The 12,904-nt window shown below is 44.7% G+C and overlaps 1 protein-coding gene across 3 annotated transcripts in view; it reads right to left on the minus strand.

Moving 5' to 3' along the window:
- Ercc6 (ERCC excision repair 6, chromatin remodeling factor) overlaps positions 1-12,904 on the minus strand; it is a 76,814-nt gene that overhangs the window by 11,693 nt on the left and 52,217 nt on the right. For all 3 annotated transcript variants that reach the window (XM_010622510.3, XM_010622511.3, XM_010622509.3), the window contains 10 exons: positions 11,989-12,159; positions 11,367-11,543; positions 9,649-9,765; positions 8,674-8,769; positions 4,650-4,865; positions 4,181-4,291; positions 3,663-3,782; positions 3,216-3,310; positions 1,962-2,107; positions 1,185-1,877 (listed from right to left, as the gene is read on the minus strand). In XM_010622510.3, coding sequence (XP_010620812.1) covers positions 1,185-1,877; positions 1,962-2,107; positions 3,216-3,310; positions 3,663-3,782; positions 4,181-4,291; positions 4,650-4,865; positions 8,674-8,769; positions 9,649-9,765; positions 11,367-11,543; positions 11,989-12,159 — 1,942 coding nt within the window. The remainder of the gene's footprint in view (positions 1-1,184; positions 1,878-1,961; positions 2,108-3,215; positions 3,311-3,662; positions 3,783-4,180; positions 4,292-4,649; positions 4,866-8,673; positions 8,770-9,648; positions 9,766-11,366; positions 11,544-11,988; positions 12,160-12,904) is intronic.

A 12,904-nucleotide genomic window follows, 5' to 3' on the forward strand; every position in this document is an offset into this window, starting at 1 on the left:
TTTTTTTTTTTTTTTTTTTTTTTTTTGGTGCTGGGGATGAACCCAGGGCCTGATGCATACTAGGGAAGTGCTCTACCAGTAAGCTGCATCACCAGCCCTATGAATAAAACAACAAACCAGGAAGAAGAAAACCTTTTTTATAGTGAGACACTAATCCCTGTGCGGCAACTTATCGAGGGAGAGTCATTAATGGATTCTAAAGCTAGTGGAATGGAACAAGGTATCTACAGAGCCTCAGAGAATATTAATTACAAAGGAAAATAAGTGTATTGGGTCTGAGAAATCTGGTAGCCCCCACCTCAACTAAGTGACCTTAGCCAGTGACAGAACAAACTAACAGGTGTCTCCTAGAGGTGCATGGGTGTGAGCACTACTGCTTCTGCACACTCCTGCAAAAACCCAGGCTTGTTCACACATGCACAGGAGGGGTAAGGAAGCACTAGAAACACAAACCATGGAGTAAGGAAAGAGCAGAGCTGTATATACTATTTCAACTTATTTCGGTCAAAACCATAGGGCCAGGGATTTAGCTCATGGTGCTGACACCTGCCTTGCAAGCAAAAGGTCTTGAGTTCGATCCCCAGTACAAAAAAAAAAAGCTCTAAACTATTTAAAGTAAGAAATTAAGAAAGAAATGTAATCAGTGTTAAGTGCAAGTCTTTCTGAAGTGTCCCACACACCAGCCTTCTCAGACAGAGGAACCTAAGCAGCACACCTTGATGTGGACACAGTGGCCACTAGGCTGACCAAGAGGGTCCTTCAAGAGGCAACTAAGTGGGGAAGGGCACAGACACCCCATGATCAGAAAAGTGCTATGTCAATCTCCTCTAGTGCTTTCCCTGGGCATTGTACTATCAGCTTTCCTGCATCTAGAATGCCTGCCCATCCATACTCATATGGTGCATTTCCTGTGGCTGGACAATCTGATACTACAGCAGGTGAGGAAGGCACACATTTGTTCAAAGTCTCATAACTCTCCTGTAAGTGGCTGTATGTTAACTACCACTGCTTCCCTGTACAAAAATATTTGGAAGTAATACTGGTTCTCTCAGGTATCAAGAAAGGGGATCAACACAGTCTTTGGAATGTCAAACTTTTCAAATCTGGATTCGGAAGGAGAGTATTATTGGCTATGAGGCTGTATATAGCCTTATACCCTATGGCACAGGCACCGAGGACATTACCTGATTTCTTGAAGAGCTTTTCTAAAACGTAGTCATCACCACTGTGTGCCTTGGGCTTGCTCTCAGGGCCTTCATCATGCCTGTGGTACCGCCTTCTCTTCACCAGGTGTGGCACTCGTGTGCCCTCAAACTTGGCATCTCTGCGGTGCTTGGCACCCTGGGGCTTCTGCTTCTTCTCCAGGGCTCCTTCTTCTGCTACATCCTGGTGCTTCGTTTTCGACTTGTGCTTACAGGAATGACTTCTCACCTGTCCATTCTCCTGAGGAAGTTCTGCTGGAACCTGGCCTCTGTCTCCTTCACCAGAAGGTCCCTGCTTCACAGCAATGCTTTCCTCGCCAGACAGGCCGGGTGCTCTGTCAATTTGTGGAGAACTGGAGCAGTACTCATTTCTGCCAGTCATGGGTGGCTCCTCTGGTCCAGACACTGCACCTGTCTCCTCGCTAACCCTGTCACTGCTAGTTACCCTGCTGCCTGGGTGAGGGTCACTTTTCAAAGGGCCACTTGTACTGGAGGTTACCATGCTTCCTTCAGCTCCTGTTGCCTTAGATTTATCTTCAGATGATGTGGCTACATTTGCAAATGTGTCAGAATCTGGGAATTTCCTGTATTTTGGAACATTCTGGTCTGTCCCAAAGGCTGGAGGAATCTTCCTTTTGAAATGGCGTTTGGGTGTTGGAACATCTGAACCAGTTCCTGTAAAAGGCAAAGCACAGCTAATACTAAGTGTATAAATCTTATGTAATTTATTACCTGAAATTAACGGCCTTTCTGTATTACCTGCAAAAATCGCACTTGTTTCAGTGCTCTGGGAGCCATCGGGGCTAGTCAGAGTAAACAGCTCATAAAGGTCATTGGATTTGAAAAACCGCCTTTGCTTTGGATCTTTTAGCACTCTGTTTGTCAAAAACTGCTTGAAGATTTGTCTGAAAGGATAAAAAATTAAGCTGACAGGAAACAATGCTTAGTTCTACCTGTATGTTCCAGTTATGAAACAATATGAGAGGGAGGTAATAGCTGCAGCTGTTTGAACAGCTAGATAATGCCCAAACTTTCAGCCTTGAGAAATGAGAGTTCAGCAAGTATGCAACGCTTCAGCTGGTTTCTAGTGTTTTATAGAATTCAGTTAGAAATGCTAATTATTTCTATCCAACAAGCTTTTTTTTAATCTTATTGAGTTTACTGGTACATTTAAAGTATACAGTACAGTTACATTCATCATTGGGATCTCATACCTTTACATGACAGATCTTGGTTCTCATTTTTCCCCATACCCTTGCCCTCCCTTCACCCCCCAGCCCCCCACTTACAAAGACTTTGCTTCCATTTTTTCCTTTTCTCATATTTTTCTTGTCCCTTATTTCCTTTCCCCTACTCTTCCCACTTCCCCTACACCTTTAGCCCTTTTCTTCCTATTTCATATTATCAGTTATACAATTTGTATACAGTTATAAAACTTTTTGAACCTACAAGGTTCACCACATTTCAAAAAATGCCTTTCACACACGAGCCTGTGACCCACAGCCTCTCTGTGCTGCAAGGAGCTGGCCTCCAGGCTTCTGTATCAAGGAGCCCTCTCTCAGGAAACTCTCAGCCACCACCATGCTGTGCCAAAGTCTCACCTGTAGCCCTGTGGCTCAGGTGTTCTACAAGGCAGCACTGCATCTTCAAATGTGTGGAAATGCCAAAATGCAGCTTCAACTTTGTATCTTTCACAATTTTTCTACAGGAGGCAGGAACACTTCTCTCAGATAACAGTGAATACAAAAGTTACATATAAGTGGTCCCTGAAGTAGGCTCAGGTACAACAATCATATTTGAAGGCATTTTAAAAAAAACAAACAAACAAAAAAAACTCATGTTATCTAAGCTTATGTTAATGGCAAAGAAAAAAATACTAAACAAAAATCTACATCCCTTAAATTACAGCTAAATATTATTCTAACACAGAAAATACTGTACAACAACACTTTAAAATACTCCCCACTCAAACCCCAGGTGCACACAGCAGGGTCTCGGCAGCATCTCACTGACCGGTGGTAAATCTTTTCCTCGATGGTGCCAGCCATCAAGAGCCGGTACACGGTGACCTGCCTCTTCTGGCCTATCCTCCAGGCTCGCTCCCGGGCCTGCAACAGAGAGAGATAGCTCAGCTCAGCAAAGGCCCTAACAGGGTGGTGCTGATGGAGGGACACAAAGGTGGAGGGCCGGTGCCTTTCACTCCCAGAGGCAGAATTTTGGTGAGTGTGGTCAAGATTGCACACCCAAAACCCACTAGTGTGGATTAACAGCCACCAACCAAACAGAACCAGACAGCTGGATCTGAAAGCGGAGTTTCCACCTCTGCCTGTGGTCCCTTTATCCCATGTTCAGCAGTGGATCCAAAATGGAGACGGCATTCAGCAGCCAGCCAGAACATGGGAGGATGACACCAGCCATGAAACTGTTCTCACACATCTTGTTCTGAGGTACGAGACAGACCTGCATGTCAGTGCTCGGGTTCCAGTCAGGGTCATAGATGATTACTCTGTTGGCCCCGGTCAGGTTGATGCCTATGCCGCCCACTCTCGTAGTCAGAAGAAACACGAAGATAGATGCATCCTGCAGGCAAGACAGGCCACGCAATGGGAGTGTTGTAGGGCAGTACCCGCTCTGTCTCCGGCTGCTCACACCATACGCAGAGCTGCTCCCAAAGCCAGCAATGATGGCTGCCTGGCGAACAGTGAGGCCAGAGCTCGTCACACAGCTCCCGTTCCTGATACTATGTCAGGAATATTTACAAACTGGGTTTCCAAGAAAGAAAGCACTTCCTTTACACACACACACACACACACACACACACACGTGTACCTTTGCAACTTCCCTATGCTCTCCAAGTGCACACGGTTACTGGCAAGAAATCCTGCTGCCCTCTGTCTAGCCCCAGAGGATAGCAGCCCAGGTGGCTGTGGCTGACACACAGCTGATCTGCCCATCTCCTCCCTGACAGCACTTGCTACCTCGTTATATCTTGCAATCAGCGGCTGGCGCGAGGCAATGGTAGTGCTACCGTCCATCTTGAGATAGGAGTACTTCTGGGCTCTCAGGAACACTTCGAGGATGTGCAGCATCTGTGGGGGAGAGAAGACTGCTGTACTTGTGTCTTTCACCACGCCTCCCCCGGTGGGCCTGTGGAGAAATCAAACTGCTACAAGAATATTTTTGGTATTTCTTACAGTTAATTCTTACAACTTTTATAAGTAGCCCAAACTCAGGTCTAAACTCACATGGACACCAGCATCACATCACGGGCTTTTTAAAAAGTCAAATTTGGGCACCACCTCCAGAGAAGACTCCAACCCTGCAAGCTGCTATTTTGCATCCATGGCAGACTTGCTCTGGAAGCATTACCTTAGATCATAGCTTAATTTTTAAATTAAATGTATAAGCCCTAAGAAGTGACTTGTTTCTTGAAGTCTCCACACTCACCTGTCTCGACTGAGAAAACAGCAGTACTCGCTGACCCTGTTTGTGCCATATTTTCAGCAAAGACTCAACGACAATCATCTTCCCAGAACGCTTCCAGTATCCAAACTGATCCTCTTCGAGTTCATCCTCTGGAAGGCGGCCAAGGTTCTTGGGGCCTCCGGAAAAGAGATCAGGGTGGTTGCAGATTTTTCTTAGGGCTACAAGTCCAGAGAAAATCTGCAATGCAAAAGAACATTAAGTGCACTTAGATTAACTTAGAGATAAGGAAGGATGGAATGGAAAGAGGCTGTTCCATATATGATGTGGATTAAAGTCATTCTTCATCAGCTTTTGAGCTTCTTCCCTAATCACAGCATTGTTAGGCATTGGGAATTAATATTCACTCATCTTCCCCTGACCGGACAACTTCTCAAGCAATAAAACAGCTCTACTGGACTGAACATGTCCACAGTAGGGGCCATATGCAATTGCTAATGACTCATTGCCCCTCACCCGAAAAACAGTTACACAATACTATAAACTTCATACAAAGAAACACTGTCATAGTTTAACTATGATGCGTCCTCCAAAGACTAATGTGCTGAGAGCTTGATCCAACATGCACCAATGTTCAGAGGGGCCTACAGGGTGACTGGGTCAGGGGGGTACAGACCTTAAGAGTGAATGAATCCACTGATGCGCTAAAGACGTTGGCATGGGTGGAGGAACCAGGTCACCAGAGGAGCACCTTGAAGGCATACTGTGTCTCAGCCCCCTTCCTTTTTGTCTCTTCCCCTGCTGCCTCTCCTCCACCATGCCCTTCCGCCATGATGTTTCTGCTCTGGCATCAGCTGACCATGGACTGAAACCTTTAGACAAAATAAGTCCTTCCTCTTTTAAATTGCATATGGCGGGTATTTTGTCCCAGCACCAGAAAGTTGACCAATACCGTCAGTCACTTTGAAAATGCATATCAGAAATACCACCCATGACAATCCAACTTTGGAGGAATCAGTCATAGGATTATCAAATGCATAAGCACCTTACTAAAAGTTCCAGTTTAAGGTATTAGCCAGGTTAAAACTTATTTACTTTCTTGTTACCACTGCCTCAGAGAACAAATCTGTGTGGGAAGATGTGGATGGTGGCTCATGTGTTAGAAGCACAGGGTGAGCACGCCCTGGCCCTGGTTCTGGCCCTGTGCCCGCCAAGGGACCCAACTGAACTGTAAGAATGAGTGAGCGTTCACAGCTTTCAGAGTGTGACTCAGAGCAAACCTCTGGCATGGAAGCTCAAGTGTGAAAGAATACTCATGAAGTTAACAATCACAGGGTGCAGCAATTTTACTAGGAAACAGCACTTAAATGAGTAAGGATCTGAGCAAGTTAAGAATACTGTCAAAACTCTCAACAGCCTCTCTAACGTTTTCTTCCCATTAGACCTGTACCACGCAATACCACAGCTCCCAGCTACATGCAGTATACAGCATGTGAAGTACGGCTGGGCTGCATGGTGATGTGCGGCAAGTGTAGAATACACTCTCAATTTTAAAGACAATACAAAAACTCAGGAGTAAAATGTCTCATTAATCATTTTTAAATTCTGGTTACATGTTAAAATAGTATTTTAGGGGGTTGGGAATGGATCTCAGTGGGGCTGCACCTACCTCTCAAGCACAAGGACCAGAGTTTGATCTCCAGTACCCTCCCCCAAATAATAGTATTTTAGTGATATATTCAGTTAAAGAAAATACATGATCACAACTAATTGCACCTGTTTTCTTTTTGCCCCATTACCTTCTTCATACAACTACTAGAAACTGGGGCTTGTAAGCATGGCTGCCACTCTATCTACGTGACAGGAAATCTCAACCACTTAGCATGAAGGCACAGGAGGTAGGAGGGGAGACTCAGGAGAGCTGGAGAGCTGGGAATGACCTATAAGCTTCCTCTAGAGACCAGAGGTAGATGACAGCCATGAGAAAGGGTTCAAGAGTGAACCTTGAGTCTGGTGCTTAAGCACCTGTTGCCATGAACAAGGCACTGTGCTGCTGCTCATCTCCAGCAACCTCAGAGCACAGGAGCAGGGCTGGGGATTTCCGAGTGCACAGCACTACTCACTGGACCTCTGAAAAGGACAGGTAAGGACCATGGCTGCAGAGATGAGCAGTGGAGGATGTGCAAGTGTACACTCGCTGCAGGAAGCCAATGGATTGGATTCTGCAGTTGTGCTAAGAGTACTGCACAGAAACGGCTCTACCCAGGAATTGGCAGTGGGAGTGCCTTTCTTTACTTCTAGAAATCCCATGTGTCAAATCACTAAGACTCAATTTACAGGGTAAGGTACTTACACACAGAAAAGGAGAGGTGTTTGTCTACAGCTTTAGACTGAACACTGAATACAAGCCTAGTATACATGCCCGCTTCACAGGTCACCCATGCTCAGTGCTGAGCACTGCTCACAGCCATGACAGAAGATGTGCACAAATGCCTGCTCATCCCAGCAGTCCACGCTGACTCCCCGAACACTGCAGGGATCCCCTGTCCCTGAAGGCCCCACCATCATAAACACCAATGTATAATGCTATTCTTCACTAGACTGCAGAGTGGGATTCAGGTGCAACAGCCTGCAGGGAGACGAAAAGTTCGTGCTCCAGTTCAATGTGTGTTCTCTCATTACTGGAAGAGCTTCAAGTTTAACTGAGGTTCTCACCAAAATGTTTTCACGAGGGTCACAAAAAGCCCAACCCATGGCAGCATGTGCCATCTGATTAAGATTCAAAAGCCCAGCTTCCAGCCCCATACCCAGCACGTCTGTAATGTTGTCATGAGCTATGCCCACCCCATCAAAGTGTGCATGACGCACAGAAACGAGGAGCTCCAGAAAGCCAAATTCTACCACATTTGTATGATTCACGGAAGACACTACCCAGTAACTTCCATATTCCAGACAATGGTAGAGAGAGAACTTGAGTAGTACAGAAGGCATAGAATGATCATAAAGATGCTCCCTTCCCACTCTGGGACCAGGAGAATTACAGCCAGAGACTTCTGAACCAGAGTGAGACCTGGTTTCTACAATGCAGTGGTTCATGCACATTTATGAAGTACAGGGCCTTAGATATTGATGAAACACCTGAATCCTCATAACCCTCTCCTCATAAAGTTACAGAGAACTTTTGCAAATAATCTAAAAACCTACAAAATGTTAGGAAAATGTAAAATGACTTACACTGTCTCTAACATCAATCTGCTTTGTTTAGTTCAAAATTAACAGACACTGGAGGCATTGACCATGAAACGGGACATCTGGCCTCATCCCTAACCTTGAACAACCCCTTCCTGTGCACGAGAATAGAGAGCTAGATGATTCTTCAGGTAAACTCCCCAACTACAAGGAATTCTTACGTCTGGGTTAAAGTTAACTGTCTTGTTACTATAATTTGTACATGGGTAATGTGAACTGAGGAAATGAAATGTAACCCTGAATGAGGTACTCCCCAACTACAAGGAATTCTTACGTCTGGGTTAAAGTTAACTGTCTTGTTACTATAATTTGTACATGGGTAATGTGAACTGAGGAAATGAAATGTAACCACCTGAATGAGGTCATGGCTGTAAAACCTATAAAAGAAGAAGCTGCAACCCAATAGATGGTTGATCACTGGCACTGCCTTTCTGATTGCAATTCGACCCTTGCTGGCAAAATAAACTTTTTATTATTTTACTTCCATTTAGCTCATCTCTATGTGCATGTCACTTGCCAATTCCTTCTACAACAATAAAACAGGATTTTGGTCCTAATTCCAGTAAAATCCAGCAATGCACCTGACACCCAGCCCCTGGCTCTAGTCATCTTCAGCTTCCCCTGCACAGCTCAGGATGGCCCCTTCCCTGGGACGTCACTTTCTCTGCCCCTGAACACTGTAGTGGGGCTTCATGTCCACCTCACAGGCCCCATGTGAATGAACACAGATAATGCATGCGCCTCCCCCCCTACACCCCTCTGTCCACAGCTCATCTCTCCTACTCCATCTCTGGCTGACCTGCATCTCTCCATTGAGAATCTTGTAAACTTCTTTGGAATCGATGAAATTTTGGTAGACTTTATGCTGTTCATCTGTAAGACGGCAAAATAAGACCTACAGGAGAAAGAAAAACAAATCATAGCTTTAAAATATTATTAAAATAAATTAAAACATCAGTAAGGTTTCTAATCAAATGAGCACAAGACATGCAATTTAACAATGTACCTCTTATTAAAACAACAAACACTGATGACATAGCCCAGCCCGGACAGGGCATTTCTCCACTTCTGTGTCCAGCCATCTGTGGGCCCTGCCCCATGGCCCAGTAGCCCCTCCAGCCTGGTTTCCTGATCACACACAAGCTCAGGATCAGGTGCACTTCAGTCCATGCCCTCCTGCCCACTTGGAATGTCCCTTCCCTAGGGTTTACAAGTCACTAGACTCATCTCTGAGAGCAACCCCTACCCCTAGACTAACTGTGCCACGTATCCAAGTATCCCATGCCACATGTTTGCTGACTTTCTTCCTCATGATGCTCTGCTCTTTCTCCAACTTCACCTCTCTGCACCCATGTTCTTCCCCTCAAAGTGCTTTCACTCATGGTCTGAGTCATCTTTCTAAAATATGAACCTGAGCTTTTACAATTCTTCATTTCTTAAATTCACACTCAGACTTTCAACTAGAATGACAACAGAGAAAAAGCTGTTCCCTTCAAGTACAAAGTTACCTATATGAATTACTCACAGGTGCCTCTGCCTACAAATCCCTGAGGCAGCAGTTACAAGGGACCCTAAGATAGGTACAACATGGCCAGACCTCCAGGAATGTCCAGTCTATGAGGACAGATGCCATAGCAGGGACAACTGCCACCACAGTTATGTGCAGAGCACAACCCACAGGCCTGGTCAGTACTCAGGGAGATGGGAGGGAAGGGGCCAGGCAGGCATAGCTGTGTGTGTTGAGTAAAGCCTGGTGACATCTGGATCTACAGACCTGTTCATTTTTATCTGGCAAAGAAAGGCTCATCTTGACGTCTGACTTCATTCTCCGTAGCAGGTATGGGTTTATGGTGTCTCGTAAGACACATGCACATTTGTAAGCAGTTTTAACCTTTAATGAAAGAAAAGGAAAGGGAATTATTGTATGTTTAAGGAGTGTGTTTGTTCTTACCTCTCAACTGATTCCACTGCTTAATAATAAAAAAAGGACAAATAATTGCATAAAACTGACTAAAAATGGTTGGAAAATAGCTTGGAAAAACTCACATAAATTCTATATACTCCAAGAGACAGTAGCTTCCATCATAATACCATCAGTGAAACAACTTCTCCCACCAAAACGTACAACAAAAACAAAAAACCCCGACAATTTTGTGCCTTCTTCTTCTTCTACACCTGTTTTAGTTACTGTTACACAGTTAGACCCTAACACAGGGTCTTGACCAATCTCTAGAAGAAAAACTATTTTCAAATGAATTAATTCATAATCTTGTACTCTCCCAAAGCTACAAAGCAACTGCTATGATGCAAGGCTGAAGATCAGAAGATCAAAAATGCGGGGAGGCAGCAGGAGTAGGAGCCACTAGCTCATCAGCAGAGATGACTGCCTGTTGGACACCCCAGAAAGCAGCCTGAGAAAAGCCTGTGACCCTGAAATAAAAGGTCACTCGGCCTCAGATGGACCATATGGCTCCATAGCGACAGCCACACAAAAGGCCAATCTTCCTGTCTCAGCCTCCCGACCTGGGATTACAGGTATGTGCCACCCTGTCTATTTCATTTCATTATTCTAGCAGCCTCCACACCTTGTCTGTCCTACCTACAAAGGCCACCTGGGTCTCTTGTCCCTGCTGTCCTTCTCAGCTCACCATCCTCATCCCCAATAGCCCTACAGGTCCCTCACTGCCACCCTCCCTCCTGTGACAGCCATCTCAGCAACTCCAGAGAGCCATGTTACAGCGACCTGTTTGAAGCCTGTCCCATTGCTCCAAGGACTTCTGCCTTCCTTCCCCTTCCCACAGCCCCGCCCCAATAAGCATCCCCAGCCCAGTCCAGTGGGTCTATCACTGTCCTACCACACAACGTGGCTGTGCTCACAGTGCTGCCCTAACCCAGAAGGCCTCGCTCCTCACAGCCCATTTTCCCAGAAACCAGCCATGGGACACAACTCATTCCATCTTCCTGAACATCCCTTTCCTTAGCGTCTTGATATTGTACAAGACACACTGCCCAGGTCATCCTATACTGTGCGCTAAAACTCACTTGCCTTTGCTCATAGTTTCTGATCATGTATGACATCCCTCTGTTCCTTATCTGACAGAAATGTCCCAGGAACAACTAACACCACAACTGTTTCATTTCGATTATGCAAAGATAAGTTTTATTGGGTCAGGGATTTAGCTGAGTGGCTCTGCCACCTGCCTTGCATGCACAAGGATCCGAGTCCAATCCCCGGTACAAAAAAAAAAAAAAAAAAAAAAGTTTTAGGGGTTTCCTCTGAGTACGTATTTCTTGTGATTTAAAAAAAAAATTTTTTTTTTAAAATCTGGACAAATATGATCTGTCAACAGAAATCATTTTCTGATTTTTATCAGACACCAATTCATAAGCCTGGTCATTCTCCTTACATTCTGAAGCACTTTACTACAGTGTATAATATGTAGTAGGACCGTTTTAAACACTGAAGCACCCCTGTCACCTGCTGCCTGTTACCTGCACAGGAGAAGCATTGGCGTATCCCCCCATGGTGATGGGGACAGAGAACTGCTCCATAAACACAGGCAAGGTGCCCAACTTTCCCGGGAAGACAAAATCAAACAGCGACCACAGCTCTCGGAGGTTGTTCTGCATCGGCGAGCCAGACAAGATGATCCGATGGGGCGTGCGGAACTATTTCGGAAAGAAAACACCTTTCTGTTAAACTCGCCTTTCACAGATGACCACAGTCCCAACCCGGAAACACTCCTATGTAATGTCATTTGACACACTGACTCAACATCTCAGCTCTTCACCACTGGTCCTGTCCAACATGAAGGTGCTTTATGCAATTACAATTCTCCCATTATATTCAGGTGAAAAGAGGGGAAATATTGTTTATCATTCAAGTTGAATATTAAGGATTAGAGCTGGATTTGGTAATACTCAAATTATCAACCTACGTAAGAGACATTTTTGGATAACGTGAGTAATCACAATTTTAAAAATATGATTATGGGCAAGTATGAAGAAGCTCTTTACACAAAGCATCAGGAAAGACACTGAGTGAGTTACTAAAAGCGGTGCCTATTCCTAAATAAGCTGTTTCCCACCTGGAAAGCCCCCTGTAAGGTCATACCTGCTTGCAGGCCACGGTGACAGCAGCATTGGGGTTTCGAATTTTGTGTCCTTCGTCCAAGATCACATAGTGCCAGTCGTGCCTGCTAATGTCATCCTGCATCAGCCGAATGTAGGAGTAAGAGGTGATCAAAATTCCATGACAATGAGCAATGTCCCGAATCAGTTTCGCCTAAAACCATAATAAAATAGTAAACCCAGTTTTAAATCAGAAATGAAATAAAATGGATATAAATAAATGATACCCTTTCAATCATGGCACAACTGATAGAACTTTCTAAAAATGTGCAATTTTATACAAACATGATACAACTATAATGTGTTATAGGCATGGGAAATACACTTTAATCTGTGAGGTAGAAAACCCTGAGAAACCCACTATGGAGGAGTCTCCAAAGAGATAATAAATTATAAAATCAAACACTTCACTAATTTTTATTTTTCTGAAACATTTGTGCCCAGCCTTGTTAAACTTAAAGCAACTGAGTGGATGGAAGAGGATTATGTTCAAACAGATGCAAGACAATATAAGCAGACAAGGAAGATGAATCCAGGAGTTTTTATAAGATATAACATAAATTGTAGGCGGCTGGGATGGAAAGGATATAAAAGCAACGACTTAAAAAAATGATCTAAACATCGAGGAAAGACTTCAGTCTACAGGGAAAAACATCCCAGCATGCCAGGCAGAACTGAAGAAGACTTTTCCCTAGGCATATCCTGTAGGACATACACATACACAGGCAAGGTGCCCAACTTCCCCCGGAACACAAAGTCAAAGAGCAAGCACAGCTGAATTCCAAAAGTGGGAGTGGGGAGAGGATGCCAGCCAGAGCTTCCAGTCAGAACAAAGCACTGAACATCTTTCCTGCTACACTAAAGATGTCAGCAGCTAAGGAGAAAATGTAGTACATAAT

Source organism: Fukomys damarensis, unplaced genomic scaffold, assembly GCF_012274545.1.
Source record: "Fukomys damarensis isolate Sample0158 unplaced genomic scaffold, DMR_v1.0_HiC HiC_scaffold_1, whole genome shotgun sequence".
NCBI lineage: Eukaryota > Metazoa > Chordata > Mammalia > Rodentia > Bathyergidae > Fukomys > Fukomys damarensis.